Genomic DNA, 23812 nt, shown 5'->3' with positions numbered 1-23812 from the left:
GTAAGCTAACAGTCTACTCGGGTCCGGATAATCCCCGGGCCTGCATATACACAACTAAAGATTTACATGTGCAACCTATAACGAGCTTCTGTTCTAGAGATGTGTGCGCCATAAGGCTGCACGGCGCGCAAGACACCAGCCTGCAGAAGATGGTCGTAGCCTCTGTGTATATGCCGGAGGCGGACGACCCACCACCGCATGACATGACAAGGCTGGTCAACTACTGCGAAGAGGAGGGGCTCGAACTCATCGTGGCAACCGACTCGAACGCTCATCACCCCCTATGGGGCATGGAAACAGGTAACGAGAGAGGTAAGAAGCTTGTCGAGTACCTATTTACTACAAACCTTAACCTCCTTAACACAGGTTCGGAACCGACATTCATAAACAGACGTAGCAGGACAATCATTGACCTGACCCTATCATCTGAAGAAGCATCGAAGCACATCACAGGCTGGCATGTATCGGAGGAGGTGTCGTGCTCAGACCACAGGTGGATTCGATTCGACATTCAGGTAAAAACACTCACAGCTGAGCCTAGAAGGGACCCACGCAGGACCAACCGCGATCTCTATACCCTGCGACTAAACACAATACTAGAACAGCAGGAGTGTCCCCTGGAGATACTAGGCACAGCTGAAATAGAAGAACAGGTAAGCGCCCTCACAAACACCATCTTGGAGTGCTACCATCAGGCATGTCCCTTAACCACCCCATCAACAAGCAGTGGAAGGAAGAGCAACTGGTGGGGACCTGAGCTGGAGAGACCCAGGGGTAAGATGAGGAGACAACTAAACAGAGCAATGAACACTGGCACTGATGAGGACTGGGATAACTACAAGTCCACAAAGGCCAAGTACAAGAAACGACTCAGGTACAGGAGCACAAACTCCTGGCGCAAATTCTGTACAGACATTGAAACCACCATGCAGGCTAACAGGGTAAGGAAGGTCCTCTCCAACAACTCAACCATAACCTTGGGATCCCTGCGTAAGCCTGACAGCTCTCTCACCAACTCACCGGAGGAGGCGGAACGGGTCCTGGTGCAAACACACTTCCCGGACTGCGTGATATCGCACCCAGTAAGTTGGGAGGCAGAGGAGACCACTCCGTCGGAGGACGAGTGGCTACAGACACACGAGGTAATCAGCCCACAGCGCACGCAATGGGCCATAAACAGCTTTGACTCCTTCAAATCTCCAGGAATGGATGGGATCTTCCCTGCGCTTCTAAAATGGGGCGGTAGGCATCTCACTCTGAAGCTGACCACCGTTCTGCGCGCCTGTCTGGCTCACAGGTACGTGCCAAAGCGGTGGAGAGAGGTCAAAGTCATCTTCATACCGAAACCAGGTAAAAGCGACTACTCGGATCCCAAATCCTTCAGGCCCATCAGCCTGACCTCCTTCATGCTTAAAACCTTGGAGAGGTTGTGCGACAGGTATCTGAGGGAGAGGGTGCTGAGTAACGTGCCCCTACATCCCAACCAACATGCCTACAGCCCTGGCAAGTCTACAGAATCGGCACTACATGCAGTGGTAAGCAAAATTGAGGTGGCGATTAAAAGCAGGTCCATGTGCTTAGGAACCTTTATAGATATAGAAGGGGCCTTCGACAGGACTAGGTTCAGCAGCATTGCAGCAGCACTGGTAAGACATGGAGCGAATACAGTTATGACCCAGTGGATAAACAACATGTTGAGCCAGAGGGTCATAAAACTTGGGACAGGCGAGACACAGCAGGCATCAGTGGCAAAGGGATGCCCCCAAGGGGGCGTTCTATCGCCACTTCTATGGAACCTAGTAGTGAACGACCTAATCACGGCACTAAACAACAATCACTACTACACAATCGGCTATGCTGACGATATAGTGATACTAACGAGCGGCAACCACACAGGTACGGTATGCGACGTTACCCGCTCTGCACTAGCCATCGTGGAGCGCTGGTGCATCAACAACGAACTCACAGTCAATCCCCACAAGACGGAGCTGGTAATGTTCACCAACAAACGCAATTTGGGAAACTACCGCCTTCCCAAACTGTTCAATACAGAACTCCAACTATCTGCAGAGGTAAAGTATTTAGGGGTAATACTTGACAACAAGCTAAATTGGAGTAATCACTTAAATGGCAAAATTGACAAAGCTACAGTCGCGTTCTGGCAATGTCGTAGAATGGTGGGTAGAACCTGGGGATTAACTCCCAGGCTAACTCTATGGCTTTACCAGGCAGTTATAAGACCAATAATAAGCTACGGAGCGATAGTATGGTGGCCACGCACCAAACTATCCACAGTTGAGGCTAAACTACAACGACTCCAGAGGCTGGCCTGTATGGCGACAACGGGCTGCATGAGGACAACACCAACCGCGGCCCTGGAAGCCTTACTGGGCCTGCCGCCGCTGCAGCTCTTTATACAACAGGAAGCGCTAGCTGCGGCGGTACGTCTTAAAAAATCTAATCTCTGGAGACCGCCTAGGGTGCCACACACCGAAATCCTCTACGAGGCCATAGGTAGGGAACCGCTCATAGAAGCGGTGACTGACAGGATACCCAAGCAGTTCGTCTTCGACAAGAAATACAAAATACAATTACATGAAGAACCCCATGAAGGACTCAACCCAAGGGAGCTGAGAATCTTCACGGACGGATCAAAGACAAGGTCAGGCACTGGCGCTGGGGTTTTCTCAGAGGACCTAAACATACACATCTCAACACCACTTGGTGCCCATAACACAGTCTTCCAGGCGGAATGTATGGGCATCATAATGGCAGCACACGCAATCGTCTCAAGGGAAGTATTGGACTACCCCATCCGCATACTCTCTGATAGTCGATCAGTACTGCAAGCTCTACAAAGTTATACTCTCACTTCAGGGCTAATTTACGAATGCCACAAAGCTCTGTCAGAGGTATGTACCACCAATGGCGTAACTCTGCAGTGGATCAAAGGACACAGCAACTCACGAGGTAACGATGCAGCTGACATCCTGGCGAGAGGTGGCTCGGAACTGAAGGTGGCAGGACCTGAGCCAATTATACCTCTGCCATTTGCCTGGCTCCGGAACATGCTGCGTCATAACACCAAGGTAAAACACCAACAATACTGGTCTAACCTAGGCACCTGCAGGCAGGCGAAGGAAGCCCTCCCGACACTCAACCCCAATCTGTCACGGAGGCTGCGACAGCTGAAGAGACCACAGCTCCGGCTTATAGCTGGGGCCATAACCGGCCACGCCTCATTTAACAAACACCTACTAACCCTACGTGTTACAGATAGCCCCCTCTGCAGGGCGTGCATGGAGGCAGAGGAGACAGCCGCCCACGTCATTCTCGAATGCCCAGGGGTGGCAGAATACCGGGCACAACACCTCGGCTCACCGGGGTCGCTCCCAGAAGTCGTCGGCAACGTCAAGGGTCTGCTAGGCTTCCTGGTAGAGCTGGGTTGGCAGGAATAGGCCGCCAACCCATCACGCAAAATAGGCGCAATAATATGACGTCGAGTTGCGGAAACCAAGCCCGCGAATACCTATAACCTATAACCTATAGAGTTAGATATCTAATAGATGTGAATTAGATCTCTAAGCCATATCTTGTGGAAATCATTCAAGAGTATCCAGAATCGCGCAAATGTCAAATTTGACAGGTTAGATCTTAAAAATATCGTTATCGTATCTTGGTGATGACTAAAAGATATCTTATAGATGTCTATTTGAAAATCCGAATCGGGCCCATGGGGTATTTTTTTTAGCCCAGAAGTCATCCTTTAAGGGGGTGAAAAGAGGGGTGGAAGTTTGTACGGGAAATCGATATAAAGCAGATTGGATAAAAAATAAGCTACCCAAATTACTAACTGCACGCAGACGAAGTCGCGGGCAAAAGCTAGTAAGTACCTACTCGTATAATCCTACAAAATTCACATATTGCGGAATTTCAACAAAGTACCTACTCAACCATCAAACAACGTGTGTACCCAACACTTAGCTGAACACATCTCTTTTTACAAGAGCTCTCATCCCGACCCAAAATAATTGTCGCATGAGAGGGTTTGATTTTATTTCAATAAAGATTTTTAGCAAAAATGTATTTTAAAGAAGTAATGGAGTGTGCTTTCAAAAGGTAAGTAATTATACGACTTTTTGTGGGTAAAGCTTATTTGATATTTGCTTTTATTAATTTTATTATTGAAGGGAAAACTTCTTTAGCGGCGCTAAAAAATGATAAACTCGAGACAGCGTAAGGCTATCACGTGACCGTAAGGGGCGTAAGGCGATCACGTGACCGTAAGCCCCGTAAGGTGGCCACATATAATTTAAATGGCACTTAAATCAATAAAGAAAAACTCAATGTTATTTGACATTTATGTTGCTGACTCCTTTTCAAGACTCTTTACCTATGTTCAAATAATTTGACGTTGTCATGGCAGTATGTAAATAAACATGTCAATGAAAAAGTGTGATCTTATTTGAGAATGATTATAATATATAATAAATAAATAGAATACCTCCGCCAAATGTATGTATCGTGTTACCGGGCGTCGGTAACATAGTGAGGTGAGTTTTCACTTCTATCGGCACTCCCGGAGTGCAACCGTTGTTGCTTTTATTTTTTTACTAGCGTCTGCCCGCGACTTCGGCTGCGTGCATTCGTGCAATGATAAAAAAAAAGGTTGTTATGTTAAATGACGACTGAGACTGAAAAAAAAAATGAAGCCTAATGGTTCAGTAACCGCTTATTCACTTGTGCTTTCAAGAGACCTAGTTCAATGCAGTTCTAGTGCAGTTTTTTTTTAGTTTGAAAGTGTCTAGTGATACGTGTAATAAACGAAGCTGTAACCCGTTCAGCGTCACAGACAAAGGACTAAATTTTATCGTTATAATTTGACTGCGACCAGTCAAAGGAACGTATCCAACTAGAGGAACAGGTGCGCGTTAATTGTCAAACGGAGGTATTTCATTAGGAAATCAAACAGTGTTACCAGACGTAATCAAATAACCCGTTTTTAGGGTTCCGTACCCAAAGGGTAAAAACGGGACCCTATTACTAAGACTCCGCTGTCCGTCCGTCCGTCCGTCCGTCCGTCTGTCGTTTATGTTGCTGACTCCTTTTCAAGACTCTTTACCTATGTTCAAATAATTTGACGTTGTCATGGCAGTATGTAAATAAACATGTCAATGAAAAAGTGTGATCTTATTTGAGAATGATTATAATATATAATAAATAAATAAAATACCTCCGCCAAATGTATGTATCGTGTTACCGGGCGTCGGTAACATAGTGAGGTGAGTTTTCACTTCTATCGGCACTCCCGGAGTGCAACCGTTGTTGCTTTTATTTTTTTACTAGCGTCTGCCCGCGACTTCGGCTGCGTGCATTCGTGCAATGATAAAAAAAAAGGTTGTTATGTTAAATGACGACCGAGACTGAAAAAAAAAATGAAGCCTAATGGTTCAGTAACCGCTTATTCACTTGTGCTTTCAAGAGACCTAGTTCAATGCAGTTCTAGTGCAGTTTTTTTTTAGTTTGAAAGTGTCTAGTGATACGTGTAATAAACGAAGCTGTAACCCGTTCAGCGTCACAGACAAAGGACTAAATTTTATCGTTATAATTTGACTGCGACCAGTCAAAGGAACGTATCCAACTAGAGGAACAGGTGCGCGTTAATTGTCAAACGGAGGTCCGTCCGTCCGTCCGTCTGTCACCAGGCTGTATCTCACGAACCGTGATAGACAGTTGAAATTTTCACAGATGATGTATTTCTGTTGCCGCTATAACAACAAATACTACAAACAGAATAAAATAAAGATTTAAATGGGGCTCCCATACAACAAACGTGATTTTTGACCGAAGTTAAGCAACGTCGGGCGGGTGACCGTTTTTTTGCTTGTTTTGCTCTATTTTTTGTTGATGGTGCGGAACCCTCCGTGCGCGAGTCCGACTCGCACTTGGCCAGTTTTTCTAACAAGATTTTTATCCCCTCGTATGCGGCCTGTCAGATTTGATAATTGAAAATGTGACCTTGTCATTTAAAACAATAGATTTTAATTCCCACGCACGGATCCGTGTCTAAACATACGAGAGGTTAAGCGTCTATGGACATACCTACTAGTCCCTACTACTCTATATTATATTATTATATTATATTGATATTATAAATGTGAAAATAAACTTTGCCTGTCTGTCTCTCTGTCTGTCTATCCATCTTCAAGCTTTAGCCGCTAAACCGAATTGGATGAAATTTGCCTTGGAAATAGTTTGAGGCTCAGAGAAGGACATAGGATAGTTTTTATCTATCATCATCATCATTCCACGTAGACGAAGTCGCGGGCAGAAGTTAGTCTTACTTACAATTTGTTTGTATACCTACTCCAGATTCACAACAATGCAGAAAAGTCTCTTAGTTATTTTAATTAATTTCTGTACAATCGGACTCGTTTTCGCCGGTTTTAATATTTAGTGTAATGTTGTTAGATAGGGTAAATGTGGGATAGTTGCCATACTTTTTGAAAAAGGGGAATAAAATACAGAAGTGTGATATTTCATAAGATTTCGAGAATAAATTATAATTATTTAGTGTGAGTTAGGTTAAAATGATGGCATTCAGTAGGTAGTGATTAAAAATATGATCTGTGTATACCCGAATATTTGCTAATTAATCTGTCGGTAGTCGCGAAAATGACCCTTCTCTCCTACCCGCGGATTGTAATGATAAAAGAGTATAAATAGAATGTACCATGGGGTGGAAGATTCATTCTCGCTCGGCGCTGGAACGAGTAACACTAAATTTAGCACGAAGGTTACTGCTTGTGAACTTAAGATTGTTTAAGAGTGTACGTAGAAGTAACTAGTCGGAGTAAATTAAAAGTAAATGATTGTACCAAGGACTTTGATTAATTACAGAAGGTAAACATTTAAAAATCTTATAATACAGTGTTAGTTTGTATACTCATTACAATATTTTCAAGGTAGCTTGATATTATTTGTTTTATTTGTTTAGTTAAAAACAAAATAAAAAGGTCCTTCGGACGGGGATGGATGCCAACTGTATGGGTTAGATGCCGCGATGATATTTTGACTCGTGGAACAGTATACAAATAAAACAAATGACAACAAGCTACCTTAAAAATATTGTTTATTAATGAGTATACAAACTAACACTGTTATAATATTTTTAAATGTTTACCTTCTGTATTTTATTCACCTTTTTCAAAAAGTATGGCAACTATCCCACATTTACCCTAATTTGCCGCGGCGTAAAATAGTTTTTCGCAATAAATCACAATACGTCTATTTTAGCGAAGTGTTCGTCATCAACCAGAGGGAGGAAAGGAGTAAGCTTACAAATAATAAATGAATTGCAAGTGTTAAATTCGCACAAGTCGCTATGTGCATCTATCCCCCTGTGACATCTATCCCACATTTACACTACTTTTTTAAGCTTTACCCAAAAAAAAAACAGAACCCCTAGTGTAAAATTAATTCGAGAGCGTGACGAGCGTTCGCGTTTGCGATATGTCTATTTTTGTATGGCATTTTGAACAGCGCTCTAAGCGGGACGTTTTGGAAAATCAAAATCCCATACAAAATTACATTTACCTACATAAGGTAAGTTATATATATATGTAAGTATTTAAAAGTAATATTTGCATGCAATGTTATGTACGAGTATACAATATTTTAGCTGTAGTAACATAAATATGACGCAGGTACAAGTTCACAAGTAGCACTTAAAACTTGAATCCTACATTATATTTTGGTATTACCTCTCCTTAATTTTCTTTTGCAAGGTCAGCTTTTAAAAGTTCTTAAAAGTTAAGAGATAAATTACAGTCAGCTGTTCGTAAGAGTTAAAAATAACCGGGCGTTGTAGTAAGTTATAAAAGTTTTCAACTGAACGCTGGAAATGGGTAAAGTGACCGCGGTTATACCGTTACCAGGGGATCACTTTAGAAATGACATAGGGGTAAGGTTGACTGGTAGAGAATGCTTTTGGCATTAAGTCCGCCTTTTGTACCGTAAGTTTTTCTTTTGTGCAATAAAAATTTAAATAAATAAATAAACAATAAAATTGCTCAAAAAATTCGGTGAATATAGTTATTTACGATACAAGTGCGGAAAAGAGGAAATTCGAAATGAGTGGCATAAAATTAAAACACGACCGAAGGGAGTGTTTAAATCGACACGAGTTGCGGATTAGTCCAGGGGTCGGACAAAAAGTGCGGATGACGTCAAACCACTTATAGGATGATTTCAAATAGTATTTTTGATTTTCATAAACAATTATCACTTATCATTTATCAACCTCTTTATTAAACGATATCGCCACTTGAAATAAGTAAGTACGTTTTTGACTGACACATTGTCAATCAGATGAACAATAAATTGACTTCGTTATTGTTTAGCTATTGTATCTTCACGATTATATTTAGATAAAATGTATATTTACTAATGTATAAGAAAACGCTCTAAAATGTCATCTGTACTCGAATATTGTGGCAATTTTCCGTTTTTGGAGGTACGTGACAAACACGTATACTGCTCTTGCTGTAATCAAGATATACCAACGAAGAAATTTATTTATTCACTACATCACCCTACCACCTGTATTATTAATTCCATGGATTTATTTACGATTATTTTGTTACTTCATTAATACTACTTTGTTACTACATGTCACACGGAAGTTTAAATACAAACTCAAACATCATCCTGTGTGCAAGATTACGTCATTTTTACGTCATCGGCACTTTTTGTCCGACCCCTGCGGATTACCTATTCGCACGTGTATCGTACAACGTTTTACAGAACATAATTATGGCACTTTAAACTTTCGACATACGCACGGAAAGTGCTCTTTCCCGCACTAGTTCGGAAAGTAGCACCATATCTACTGTAAAGTTTATTTACAAGTGTAGTACTTTCATTTAAGTAAATACCCTTTAAGAATATGCAAAATTGACTACACCTATAGTGTTGACGTTTTAAACATATTAAAATTGTTTTAAATTGACGTTATTTTAGTTAATTGGCTGAATACTGACGATCCTCAAAACAGATCGAAACATATCGAGCAGAAATCACTTGAACCTAACGCGAGTGAGCCATTTTAAGTTTAAAAATAGTTATTTGTACAACAAGAGATCAAAGTTTGATATTTCTTCGAGTGCTTATTTTGAGTCCCGTGCAAGCGAAAGATTCTATAATAGATTCACGAGCGTAGCGAGGATTTTGAGCGTAGTAAGGGACTCAAAAGCGCACGAGATGTAAATAACTTTGATCTCGTGTAGTACACAACATTGTTCACCTCAGCAGTGAGAACATATTAGAGAACCCGAAAAATGTATTCCTTCTTCATCACTTACCTCTATTCACTCATGTTTTCTTAAGATATACCAACAATTAAATTTTCACCTCAGCAGCTCGAACAAGGGTACTTTGCTACTTAAAAACAGTGAGCAAAATCGCATTTAAAAAAAATTTAGTCTCACAAGAGTCAAAATTGTATCAAAATTCAATCAAAAGGTTAAATTAATAAACGAATGAAAAGTGAACGGTTCGACGAAAACTGGTCAACCCAGGTATTTTTCATGTATTGAGCCCAAAAATATTATAAGACTACGGTAGCTCAGTTGGTAAAGGGGTGGGCGGTTTCACGGAGCTCTCAACCATAGCAGTGAATTTAGTTCTAATAAAACATTATCCTACAGTGCATTTACATCTACTACACATTCGAATACATGTGGTAACCCTTAAAACTTGAAACTCTACTGGGCGAAAACAAGCTTAGCTCTCGATTGAGTTTCAGAATAAATCGCAGTCGTATTTCGCAAATAACAGCCGTAATTTATGTTGAAATGAAAAATGCGAGATGGCTTAAAAACATTGACTTTTTTTATTGAAAACTTTACAAAAGAAAAATAGTTATTTGCTTTACAAGGGGGCAAAGTTGTTGTTTAACCGCTCGTGCTAATATTGATACCCGAGTAAGCGAAAGATTCCAAAATTGAACCACAAGTGTAGCGAGTGGTTCGAAAATGGAATCTTGAGCGTTGCTAGGGTTTCAAAGCATGAGGGTTAAACAATATTGGCCCCCGTGTGAATCAAAAAAATTTTCACCACACCAATCCGAAGAAAATATTAACTGTAAGATCAAAAACAAACCAAATCAAATCCAAATGAATGTTATTTTATCATTCATCAATAAATGTATCAATCAAAATCATCATTTAAATATTAATTCTACCAGCAAACATAAGAAAACAACTCAAAATTTGCATTTGATTACTTTGCCTCACATGTGAATAAAATGCAACTTTGCTATCGGTTTTTGAACAATCAAGAGAGCCTTTACCAGTTGGTGTGGTGAAAAAACATATATTGTGACATAAACTTTTCGAATAAAATACGTAAATAATCCAGTTACTTTTTAATTTTGTATACTCGCTGTACTTAGTACGTATTATACAGTTATTCACCTTATTTCCAGTTTTCGATACTACAAGTATAATACAATTTTTGCCAGGAAAGATTCAATGCAGTGAACATTTGTTCAGTTCAGTTCAATCCAATTTGTTCAAACATGAACGAGGCATTGTCTGGAAATGCTGAAAAACCTGCTCCGTTTTGTAAAATTCACTTTATTCTGTAAAAGTACTGAATAAAATACCTACTGGTAAATGCAATTGAGAAAATTTAGTAAATAGCGATCGTTGTTGCGCTGGATGTTGTATTTTTATATGACGGCGGCGGTGAACTAGTAGGCGGGACGGGTAGTCTATCTCGCCGCGAGATACTGTCGCGCCCATCATGTGCTAGGCCTACTGCGCACGGTTTGTGTGGTGTTTAGGGTTTGCTCCCGGTACTGAGTTTGTATGGCGAGAACCAGGAATTCCCGGGAATTCCCTCCCGAGCAATTCCGGGAGCAAACCCTAGTGGTGTTATTGTGAACAACTAACTAGTTACATAATAAATACAATTTCTGTAAGTTGCGCTTTTAATTTACGATTTTTGATAAGTGTGTAAATGTTTCACTTGGAAGCGCTCTTGTAAACCAAGGTGATAGCTGGTGACATAGACTAGGAATCCTTTAGACGGAGTTTAGAGCAATTATTTCATGAAACCGATGCTGCCAAAAATACGGGGGTGCGGGGGGACGAGGTGAGCGAATCCCGTGCCGTGATTGGTCCGTTCAAAGACACGGACCAATCACGGCATGGGATTGACTCGAAGATGGAGTAAAACTACCGTATAAGTGGCAGAGAGGGTAGCGTTACTATGCTCAGTCTAGAGGATGTCTTGTCTGTGGCTGGAGACAACATTGTATATATAGATGGTCAACCAAATCTTGTCAGTAGAAAAAGGCGCGAAATTCAAATTTTTTATGGGACGATATCCCTTCGCGCCTACATTTTTCAAATTTGCCGCCTTTTTCTACTGACAAGATCTGCTTGACCATCTATATAAAGTTAACATTATGTTTTGAATACCTAAGTATTGGAGAGTTAAAATACCAAAGTAACATCGGATAGCATATAGCAAGAATCGGAGAGCCTATTAGCCTTACAATTTACTACGAGTTTGACAGTGACATATTCGCTAGCGTGTGCGTAACATACTTTCTATGCATCTCGCTTATACTGGCTTAATAGTGTGAGCGAGATGTAAACAGAGCAGCGGTCACGTCACGATACCCGCGCGCCGCGAATCATCGCTCGCCGCACAGTGCACTGGGCGCTCGACGAGACCGGTTGGGGGTACCTACTCTTGTGCTGTCGTTGCACATATTATGCGTACGTAACGTATTGAATAAATGACTATACTGATATGTAGTGTATAGACGTCTCGAGCACTTACTGGTGACGTCACTGACAGTTAGCGTCAGTCGATGTCAGACTGCGAGCTGAGGCGGTCGTGCCGCTAGATGTTTGTGTTGACGAACCGTTGGAAACACTCTATGATCTAGGGCGGGTTGCACCATGCCCATTTGATGTGCTGATCATGGCTAAAAATGGCGTTAACGAACGCTAACTGCATATTTGGGTTGCACCACGCCTCTACTGAGGTAAATACAGACGTTACGACGACACAAACTGAACGTTATAACGATATCTGCAGCAATTTACTTACGTCTCGTCCATTGAGAAGCCACGTGAGATTCGCCGGAGGGTCTGCAGGCGGGGATGAGCATTGTGCGCGAAGGGAGTCACCCGATGCGTACCATCCCTTTTCTGCCTTTATTGTTGGCTTGTCTGGAGGTAGTTCTGTGGACAAGTGACATTTCTAGTAAATATAACAATCAAAATATATCCCAAGGTTGTAGGCTGCGGATAAAGAGGAGTCAGCTGGTTGCAGACCTTGATAATATTAATTAGTAGTTATTTAATAGTCTTTTATTTATTTCTTTTATCTAAATACGTACAAAACTTAAGAAACTTAAACCCGTTCTGAGCCATGCCGGGTCCAAAGGTCCCCATCACACTAGCAGCGTTACCCCGCTGTATGGCGACGGAGATCTTTTGGACAAGCCATGACCTAGAACGGGGATCATTCCCCTTTTCCCTGAGGCGCTTGCCAAGCTCTTGGAAGAGCTTATATTTATATAGTTTATATGTATTCATTAAACATCTTATATCTTAACACACCTCAACCTAGCTAGCTGGTCTAGGGCTCCCGGTATCCGTGTTACACGCCGAAACGAATACCCGTGTTCTTAAGCCCGGCGGTGCTAAGAACACGGTTTACACGGAACCGCCGGGATCCGGATACGTCTCTAATAAACGTTCCCAAGACACGTTTCTCAGATATGTATCTCCGTTTACACGGGTACTTAACACCGGCCCGAACGGATCCGAAACAGTTTGACCCAATCAATGCTCTAGGTCTGGGTATGCAAGGTCTAATATTGAATGTTGACTTCAGATGAACTCGTTTGGCGTACGAATTTTTTAAAATTATTTATAACTGTGTTGATATAACATATTTAGCCAACTGTACAATATATGAATCAAATTAGGTGTCCCTATATTCTATATTGTCTACTATTTTTAATTTAATACCTCGAGTAGGTTTAGAATTAAAAACACTAAATAGTCCCTAGTTTAAAACCTTCATTTTTTTTACTATGATTGCTGGTAATGTTTATTGCAAATAAAAGTTTCTTATTCTTTAAGCAAAGTTCATTACATAATTATATTTCAATCAAAGAAACACATTTTATATAGTGGTGTAAGTAATATAGTTTCGTGAAGAATAGATGTGCAGACAAATACTACCTATATTAGTTAAAAATAACAGTTAGAAAATAATTATGAATTACTTTGTGGTTATTTGTTATTTTTATCAATTTACTGCTGCGCGAAAACAGCAAATCTGCCAACGACGCAAAAAAAGGACTCGCAAGAGGCATTCGAAACGCTACCTTCGTTACTTTGCGATTATATTGCTACATACATTAAGATAGATCTCAAAATTGGTAATCATTCATGTTCACGTGGGTCACTTTCACACGAGTGTTCAGGTAATAAATGCCGGCCGGCGCGGTGGTGTTCCATTCATTAGAACGTGTTGTTTTCCAATACCCTTTTGTCTGATATCGGCGAAAACAATTAGGTTCCCAAACCATTATCAGAACTGCCACAGCCAATTATAAGCTTTATGACGGTGTAATAAGGTGAACACGTCTACACAAGAAATTGTAACAAATGCAGCGGCAAATATTTAAGAAGTAAATGTTTCCCATTGTTTTAAAGCCGCACAGCCCGCACCACACTAAAAAGCATTTTCTATGATAAGAGGGAGAGAAAAAACAATTAGAATGAACAAGAAATAAATATGATTTTTAAAATATTGTGTTTAAGTATTTAGTATGATTCCAGTTCGCCACTTAGTCGATCAATTCATAAAATACAATCTTTCCAAGTTACTTTAATTTAAAATAGTTTTTGTTTTGTTGCTAAATATTGTAAATAATATTTATTAATACAGTCTTAAAGTTCATTTTATATGATAATAAGATGTAAGAAATATATACGTATTTAATTTTTAGCTCTTAAGTACGCCGGTTCGTTCCTTCGCTACTCGTCAAGGACGTGTCCGGAGCCACGGGTAAATAAGATCCGTTTTTTCGAATACCCGTTTATCCGTGGAGACGGATCTTAATTACACGTTTCTTAATTACACGTGTGGAACGGGCCAGAAAACCGTGTACGTGTTATTCGGAGACGGGTATTCGAAACGTGTAAACGAAACACGGACTCGACCGCGAGCCCTAGCTGGTACTAATAAATATGAACAAGCTATAAACGAAATAAATGTCATATACAAATATCATACATCTTAGAGTCATAAACCTTAGTGTATAAATGTCATATATCTCCGAGACTATTTTTGTAGCAACACGTGATCTTAAAGCATTTAGTTGGGGCGATCAAGTTAGCGAAGAAAAGAGAAATAAATATGATTCTCTCAGCTCACTCCAACGACAGATAGTTAGTTTACATACTGTATGCATATAAAGTGGGATAGTTTAATGTATGCAGCGTCCCAAGGCCGTTCTTAGAATAATCTCGAGGATTACACCGTGGCGGTAACTTCAGCACCTATGAGATTACTCTACTTGGTTCGTGAAGGCTTTCGGCCAATGTTGACAGCAGTTGGAAGGCTTTGGGCCAATGTTGGCAGTGTTCACTTCAATCAAAGATCACTACTAATTTGGGAGGTAAAACAATCGTGGACAAAATATATCTCTATAAAAAAACCGGCCAAGTGCGAGTCGGACTCGCGCACGGAGGGTTCCGCACCATCAACAAAAAATAGAGCAAAACAAGCAAAAAAAAAGCGGCCAAGTGCGAGTCGGACTCGCCCATGAAGGGTTCCGTATTTAGGCAATTTATGACGTATAAAAAAAAACTACTTACTAGATCTCGTTCAAACCAATTTTCGGTGGAAGTTTACATGGTAATGTACATCATATATTTTTTTTAGTTTTATCATTCTGTTATTTTAGAAGTTACGGGGGGGGGACACACATTTTACCACTTTGGAAGTGTCTCTCGCGCAAACTATTCAGTTTAGAAAAAAATTATATTAGAAACCTCAATATCATTTTTGAAGACCTATACCAGAATCATTTATGAAGGTATATATCATTTTTGAAGACCATAGATACCTCACACGTATGGGTTTGATGAAAAAAAAATTTTTGAGTTTCAGTTCGAAGTATGGGGAACCCCAAAAATTTATTGTTTTTTTTCTATTTTTGCAAAAAGTTGTCTGAAAACACCCTGAAACTCATAGAAGAAAGGCAGGCATCAAGCCTTGCTAAAAACAGTGAAGAATATAGAGCAAAAGATAAACAGGTCAAACGAAGCATTCGCACAGATATCAGGAATTATAAAACTAGACTTGTTAAGATAGCGTTAATTAACCATAAATCTCTTAAGGCTGCAAAGGAAGGAGCATCCCAAGGGCAAAGTTGGATAACTAGCTTAAGGGATGACTCAGGTATCAAACAGAGAAGTCGAACAAAAGTTTTACAAATAGCCACAAAATACTATAAAACTCTATACTCTGATCCTTTTCGAACTCGCGAGCAACCAACCAGAGATGAAAGCTTTAACGCCATCCCAGCCATCACTGAACACGAACTACACCTAGCACTTAAGAAAACGAAGTACAGCAAGAGCGCAGGTGAGGATGGCGTCACTACAGAAGCTTTGAGAGTTGGAGAGCAATCACTCATCCCCTATATACATACACTTTTTAATAATATTATAAAAACCTACACATTTCCTAAACAAATGTGTCATTCAAATATAATACTGCTTCATAAAAAGGGAGACAAGGCTGATATAGGCAACTACCGCCCTATCAGCCTTATAACCCATCTCTACAAAATTTTCATTAAAATCATAGAGAACCGCATCTCAGGACAGCTTGACCTCCACCAACCCCCCGAGCAAGCTGGATTCCGCCCCGGCTTGTCTACCACTGACCATCTGCATGCACTAAATCAAGTGATCGAAAAATGCACAGAGCACAATCTCCCCCTTTACCTCGCCTTCGTGGATTACTCGAAGGCATTCGATAGTATATCGCACTATTCCATATTCGAAGCTCTACAACACCAAGAAATAGCACCGAACTATATAAAGCTCCTATAAACCATTTATTCCAACAGCACAGCCGCCATAAAACTTCAATCTTCTGGCCAGTCCTTCGATGTACAAAGAGGAGTTAAACAGGGAGATCCGTTATCGCCGAAGCTCTTCACCAGCACTTTAGAGCACGTGTTCCGAAAACTTGCGCCGCGTTGGGGAGAGAAGGGCTTGATAGTCGGGGAGAGGAGGCTGACCAACCTTCGCTTCGCCGACGATATAGTCTTGTTTTCCTCAACTTCATCCGAGTTACGTCAAATGCTAGAAGACCTTAGCAACGCAAGCCTCGAGGTTGGACTGAAAATGAATATGTCAAAGACCAAGGTCATGACTAACAGCACAAAACGTGGGATTGAGATAAACGGAGAACACGTCGCATATGTCCAAGAATACCTTTATCTTGGCCAAATAGTCTCTTTCCAGGCGCGACAGGAGAAAGAAATCCAAAGACGCACCGAAAACGCCTGGAAGAGCTATTGGTATTGATAAATAAATAAATAAATTGGTCAATGAAACACCTGATGAAGGGAGACCTACCTCTATCACTCAAGCGTAGGCTCATGGACATGTGCGTACTTCCAGTTCTCACCTACGGTGCTCAGACCTGGTCTTTGACGGAAGCTCAGAAGTCCAAACTCGGGGTTTGCCAGAGAGCTATGGAGCGCAGCATATTAGGTGTAAAATTAAGGGATCGAGTCCGAAACACCACGCTGCGCTCTAAGACTCGAATAATGGACGTAGCTCGGAAAGCGGCTAAGTTAAAATGGGACTGGGCTGGTCATGTCTGCCGAATGCCTGACGACTTGTGGGCCAAGTTAACCACAGAGTGGGAGCCCCACGAGTCTAACCGGGGAGCCGGCAGGCCTCGTCGGCGATGGCGGGATAACTTGGACTCCTTCTTGAGAGGCTGGCCAGATATTGCACTAAATAGAGACGAGTGGAGGAAGAGGGGGGAGGCCTTTGCCCAGCAGTGGGACACAGTGGGCTCTGAATAATAATAATAATAATAAAGTGTGAAAATCTTAATGCGGTTTACAGAATACATCTACTTACCAAGTTTCAACAGTATAGTTCTTATAGTTTCGGAGAAAAGTGGCTGTGACATACGGACGGACAGACGGACAGACGGACAGACGGACAGACAGACAGACATGACGAATCTATAAGGGTTCCGTTTTTTGCCATTTGGCTACGGAACCCTAGCAAGCAAAAAAACGGTCACCCATCCAAGTACTGACTCCGCCCGACGTTGCTTAACTTCGGTCAAAAATCACGTTTGTTGTATGGGAGCCCCACTGAAATGTTTATTTTATTATGTTTTTTGTATTTGTTGTTATAGCGGCAACAGAAATACATCATCTGTGAAAATTTCAACTGTCTAGCTATCACGGTTCGTGAGATACAGCCTGGTGACAGACGGACGGACGGACGGACAGCGGAGTCTTAGTAATAGTCTCGTTTTTACCCTTTGGGTACGGAACCCTAAAAAGCGGCCAAGTGCGAGTCGGACCCGCCCATGAAGGGTTCCGTATTTAGGCGATTTATGACGTATAAAAAAAAAAACTACTTACTAGATCTCGTTCAAACCAATTTTCGGTGGAAGTTTACATGGTAATGTACATCATATATTTTTTTTAGTTTTATCATTCTCTTATTTTAGAAGTTACAGGGGGGGACACACACATTTTACCACTTTGGAAGTGTCTCTCGCGCAAACTATTCAGTTTAGAAAAAAATGATATTAGAAACCTCAATATCATTTTTGAAGACCTATCCATAGATACCACACACGTATGGGTTTGATGAAAAAAATTTTTTTGAGTTTCAGTTCGAAGTATGGGGAACCCCAAAAATTTATTGTTTTTTTTCTATTTTTGTGTGAAAATCTTAATGCGGTTTACAGAATACATCTACTTACCAAGTTTCAACAGTATAGTTCTTATAGTTTCGGAGAAAAGTGGCTGTGACATACGGACGGACAGACAGACGGACAGACAGACAGACAGACATGACGAATCTATAAGGGTTCCGTTTTTTGCCATTTGGCTACGGAACCCTAAAAACGGTATTCATTTGGTAATATTTTACTTGTGAATAGGTATGGTACCTTATTAGTGGTGGTGGTTTATTTGATAAAACTTAAGTAAGTTTTGAAAAGAACTCAAAAAGTTAGAAAAGTTTTCAAAAATTTTAAGTTTTATTTTAGATAAGGAAAAGTTACATTTTACTTATACGAGTGTGAAAAACATTTCCAGAATTTTGAAATCTTGGAAAGCTTCCAAAATCACATTATTAAGTATACGTAAGAGGCAAATGCAGATAAGTCAGTGAAATAACACGCCCGAGGTCACAATATACCGGTTCCCAGAAATACTCCACCAATCAGAATAAGCGAGGAGCTTAGCGGCACCCATCACCATTACGTGCTCCGACGAAAGGCCGCTGAATTTGCGTTAATGAGTTTGCAATCCATGTACCGCGCCACTTTGTCGCGGTACTGATAGATTTCAGTTAAAACATTAATGTACCTACTTAATAAAGCTTGCTGTGTCCGTGGCTTTGCTCGCGAGATTGAACAGTACGGCTACCATCAGTTTGGTACTGACATAAACGCCGTCGAGAACCGCCGCCGTGGCAAAACTGACATTTACGCTATCGAGAACGTAATTTACGTTCTATACATCTCGTTTGCACTAATATGCGAGTACGAGCGAGATGTATAGAAAGTAAATTACGTTCTCGATAGCGTCAATGTCAGTTTTAACACTGTCACTGACTCATGGTACGGGCTCAGGGTGTAATTATTTATTAACCCTATCGGACCAGCCGCCTGACGAGAAGCGGTCGGCAGCCGTCGCACATGGACATTACCATCGGAGGAGCCACTCATGCCATTCTAACAATAGATCCCTGAATACCGGTTTCTTGAAGAACTCTATGTCGTAGCGCTAAGGAAATACCTCAGGAGGTAACTCACTCCACGTTCTACAAGTTCTGGAAAGAAACGAGCGAAATGTCCGCTTATTCTTGGTGTGCCATATATCTAAGGGTGTGGTATTCCACCTGTCCAATTTCTCGGTCCAATGCGCATTTCGTCTCACTCTCTCATTAAGCAAAATGTGAAACGCAAATATACATTGGACCAAGAAATTAGACATGGAATAACTTAAGAAGTGGGAATTGGTAAGCTTTGCTGCTTGGGCGGAGGTTCGTCGTGATAAAAGCAAACGATGGCCCCAATTCAAAAAGTTCTTCGTTTGTTCAGATTGTCATATTCTACATAATTTCTGCCTCCGTGCTACCGCTACATTTATCACATACGGAAAACCTATAGGTATGGTACCCACAACATATTGATCACTTTGACCCCTCATGCGATTCTAACAATAGTTCCCTGAATAGCATTCGATCTGAAAGGTTATTTGGCCTCGTACGGTAAACTGTAATCAACGATCTCAGAAACAGTCCCGTGTGTTTATCAAAAACAAAGGTAAATCGAAGGAAATATTTGAACACGTCCCGAAAGGAATCGAGGAAAGTTATGTGGAATACGTACTATAGTTAGGGTTGTCGAAGATTTGATTTTGATGGTTTATTTTTATACATAACTGAAACAGAACTGTTCCAGATTACTAGCTTTTTGGATTTACCTCACTAAGAATATTATAGCCTAGAGTATTTCTGGTCCAACCATTAAAAAAGTGTTCCATAGTTGTCAGTTGGTGTGTAGTGTGGTGGTTGGTTGGTGTTATGGTGGAGTAGAAGGGCCTAAAATGTCAAGTTCTCCCCTTTGGAATGTAATAAAAAAAAAAATTAATAATTACAAATACTGAACCGTTTCTTAAAGGAAGTTGTTTATTGACATGAAAAACATGTTTTATCTATAACTTCCAGTTGCCAACCCTAGGCCTAGAGAAAGCGCCCTTTGAAGAGCTTGTTCGCAACAAAACTTTATTAAGCATTGTATTTCGGGCACCAGTTTTTAACTGCCAATTTAATTTGTGAGATTTCCAGAAGTTCCCAATTTGAGTTATGATAACTTGTTTATTGAATGCTTGCTTGTAAACGCTTTGTTTCTGTTGCTTATTAAATAAGTTGTTCCACAACGTTACTGATTTAACCATATTGAATTTCTAATTTGAAAGATGATTTGCGAATAATTTGATTTTGCTGACGTGAAGCCATTCTATTTATTAGTGGAGTTCAGAATTGAGACGAATTCTACAAATCATATTGTCTGCTCGTACGTAATATCAAATACACTTTTGTGAAAACCGTTTACAACGTTTCAACTCCTTCGTTAGGTAATTATCTCAAGATTATTGATAATAATGGCGTTCTATTACGTGTACCTATTACAAGTACTAAAATATTTAACTATACTTGGTCAACCAGATCTTGACAGTAGAAAAAGGCGGCAAATTTGAAAAATGTAGACGCGAATGGATATATCGTCCCATAGAAAATTAGAATTTCGCGCCTTTTTTTACTGACAAGATTTGGTTGACCAGCTATAGCTATATTTTTTCCTTAACTTAACGGATTAAAGAGAAGAAACATCACAAATGTACAGACACACCAAACCAAATACTTATGAAGCAGATTGAATCAGAATTAGATTAAGACAAACAAAATACAGACCAAGGAAATTGACATCGATTTTCCTCCGTAATTTATGTGAGCCATTCTTCTCATTCGTACCATCGTCCGCACTGTTGACTGACAATAGACCTGTATTGTAAGGCAATAAGGTTCATTCAATGCCTATAGATTTTGGTCTATCGCGAAAAACGAAAATCGAAATGTCGTTATCTGCCTCCTTATCGAACTTGCATATTCGAACACACACAGAGACACAAATAGACAAACTAACAAGCGTAGTGATTCACCCTACGCCTACGCCCTCAGTTGCTGTTAGTATAGTTTGACAGTTTGACACCAGGGGCCCGTTTCTCAAAAGCTTGTAACTTGTAATACAAGCAGTGCCCTGTTTATCAAAAGCTTGTAACTTGTAATACAAGTGGAAGTCCCTTTTTAACAGCTTTTGTTAGAAAGGAACTTCCACTTGTATTACTAGTTACAAGCTTTTGAGAAACGGGCCCCAGGGCTATAACCGCGAAAACCGAAGTTCGCAAATTGCAGGTATTTTTCTCTGTCACTCTAATTACGCCTACATTAGAGTAAAAGAAAAAGATCCCCGCAATTTGCGAATTTCGGTTATCGTGGTAGCCCCTCTGATATATCGGAGTGGCCAAGGTACCTACTCGCAAATATAAATATCTGAACACGCCTTTATCGTCTAGGAGTTAGAGTGCGTGTTCAGATATTTGTGAACACACTGGCCATTCCGATATATCTGGAGGTGAACTGTACCTTAGTGGGAGCTCCAAAGCCTTATAAAATAGATTAAGCTTGACGTAATCTCGGGATGAGAACTTGTACGAGTATTATTTGAGATCTATTGAGAGTTTCTTTTCGTTGTCTAGGACATTTTTCTCTTATTATTCAAAGAACATCGACATATTAAAGCATTTGTACTGTACCTCATTGGCACGATTATACAGTAAGCGGAAAAATGTCTAAATTAATTTATTGTTCCTAATTTGGTTTGTTTAAGATCAGGCCTATTGCTAATTTGATTTCGTAACTTGACGAATCCTGCGCTGCGATAATGTTATTTGCAAAATATATTATTATTAAGGTTGCTTTACTATAAATAAATTTGTATTTCCATACTTTTAATCCCCCTTCACTCCATACATCAACTTTTAATCAATCCCTGTTTACACCACGGAACGTGTATCGCAATCGCAAGTTTCCGCCAACAAAATAGGCCACTGCCATTTCAAAGGTGTTTTTCCAGGGCCCCTATTCGACATGTGCAACTGTCAAATTTCGCGTCATTTGAAATTCAACTGTTGAAGTTCATTTGAAGTTCATCAAGTGCTGAAGTTCATTTGGTACAAACAATAATTTAACAAAAAACAACTTTGTTTTATTATTACTTTAAGGTTTATAATGGTTTGGTTTGGTTGTCACCTAACTGTGGATTGCTAATGTCAAATTTTGACAAGTAATGATTCCAAAGGTAGACTTGGTTCTCTATGACCTTCGGCACCATCTTGGAGTTTTTGACGTGCGAAAGGGTAATTTATAGCAAAGAGTAAAACTTTTTTTTTTCAGTACGTAAGTTTACATGAATTAATGACATCTTGTGAGCGATAGACCAACGAATGCGCTGTAGGCGATGCGGCGGCGAGTAGTGGAACTTACGTGACAATTTCCATCAATCAAAAAGGGACTACATTGCTGATGGTCGATAAAGGCTATTAATAATTGAATTTTAACAGCAAGAATGCCTTATTGACAAGCGATCTTTTTGTTGAACCCACACCTACACGTCAAATAATGCTTGCTCCACACATTCTCCTATAAACGCTCAAAATTGTAAAAAAATGAAACAATTTACTCATCACCTCTCTCAACTCAAGCTGCCTATTTCTAAACCACGTTAATAAACCACAAGTTGTACCTTAACACATTTCGTAAACCACATATTCAGAAAAGTCCGTATTTTATTACTAAGTGGAACATGAATAGCTTGTATTACTTTTTTGGCATAAAAATAATCTAAATTAGTCAAAATATTTTGACTAAATATTGCGCTACTGCTACCTACTATATAGGTACCTACTACCTTAGTAACTTGGTAACTTTGTCAGTCACCAACTATTTTGATGCTACCTACAAAGAGCATCAAAATAGTTGGCGACTGACAGGTCAGGCTCCGGTCTTGGTAAGTAATATAGTCAAATACAGTAGGTCATAAGACCTAACATTACTACCAAGACCTAAAAGTACCTATTGTTTAATATGTATCTACTCAGAGATGATTTTTAATTAAAGGAGATTAAATACATATATGTTATTCAACTACAAATAAAAAAAATTGATCTATTTCAGTTTACACATTTTTTTTCGTTTAATTTTAATAAAACATTAAAGTTTTTAAGCATTCAACTTTATTTAATTTTCTTCACTTTATTATTTTCTGATATTTAGGTAGGTATGGTGTTTCAGGTTGGTAACAGGAAATAAGAAAACCACACCTCTCCAAAAACTCTGCTGGTGATTCACATCTGTAAGTTTAAATATGAAACATGATAAAAACACTTAAATTAAAAACTTAATGTCTGGGAGACCGAGTTTTGCTCTGGAAACATATAATAACCCAAAAATGCGCGTTTTCCCAGAGATAAAACCTAGCTAGATCGATTTTGCGCCCCCGTAAACCTCCATATAGCAAATTTCATCTAAATCCGTTTAGAGCCGTTCCCGAGATCCCCGAAATATATTATACATATAAATAAATAAATAAATATACAAGAATTGCTCGTTTAAAGGTATTAAAAACTTATAAATAAATTATTAGCCCTAAATCCTGGTAGTGAGTGTAGTGACCTACCAAGTGCGGTAGGGTGCCCTTCTGCAGGCTGGCCGCTTGCCCCGCTGGATAAGAATGCTGATCCGCATCATCAAAAGCATACAGATATAAAGCGCTTTGACAGCTCCTCATAGAGGCAACGCGCGCTAGGCTGCACGCCATAAATCTAAGCTAAAGTCTTAAATTCGAGATCATGAACATGAAATATTGTTCG

The 23812-nt window shown here is 40.1% G+C and overlaps 1 protein-coding gene across 1 annotated transcript in view; it reads right to left on the bottom strand.

Annotated features, from left to right (window-relative positions):
* The window catches only part of LOC134650006 (uncharacterized), a 261157-nt gene that overhangs the window by 73014 nt on the left and 164331 nt on the right, over window positions 1-23812 (bottom strand). The window contains exon 4 of the mRNA XM_063504821.1: window positions 12127-12260. Within this exon, the coding sequence (XP_063360891.1) occupies window positions 12127-12260 (134 nt within the window). The remainder of the gene's footprint in view (window positions 1-12126; window positions 12261-23812) is intronic.

The sequence above is a fragment of the Cydia amplana genome, chromosome 8 (genome assembly GCF_948474715.1).
Source record: "Cydia amplana chromosome 8, ilCydAmpl1.1, whole genome shotgun sequence".
Classification (NCBI taxonomy): domain Eukaryota; kingdom Metazoa; phylum Arthropoda; class Insecta; order Lepidoptera; family Tortricidae; genus Cydia; species Cydia amplana.
The sequence above is the reverse complement of the archived record's forward strand: the minus strand, read 5'-3'. Positions and strand labels throughout refer to the sequence as shown.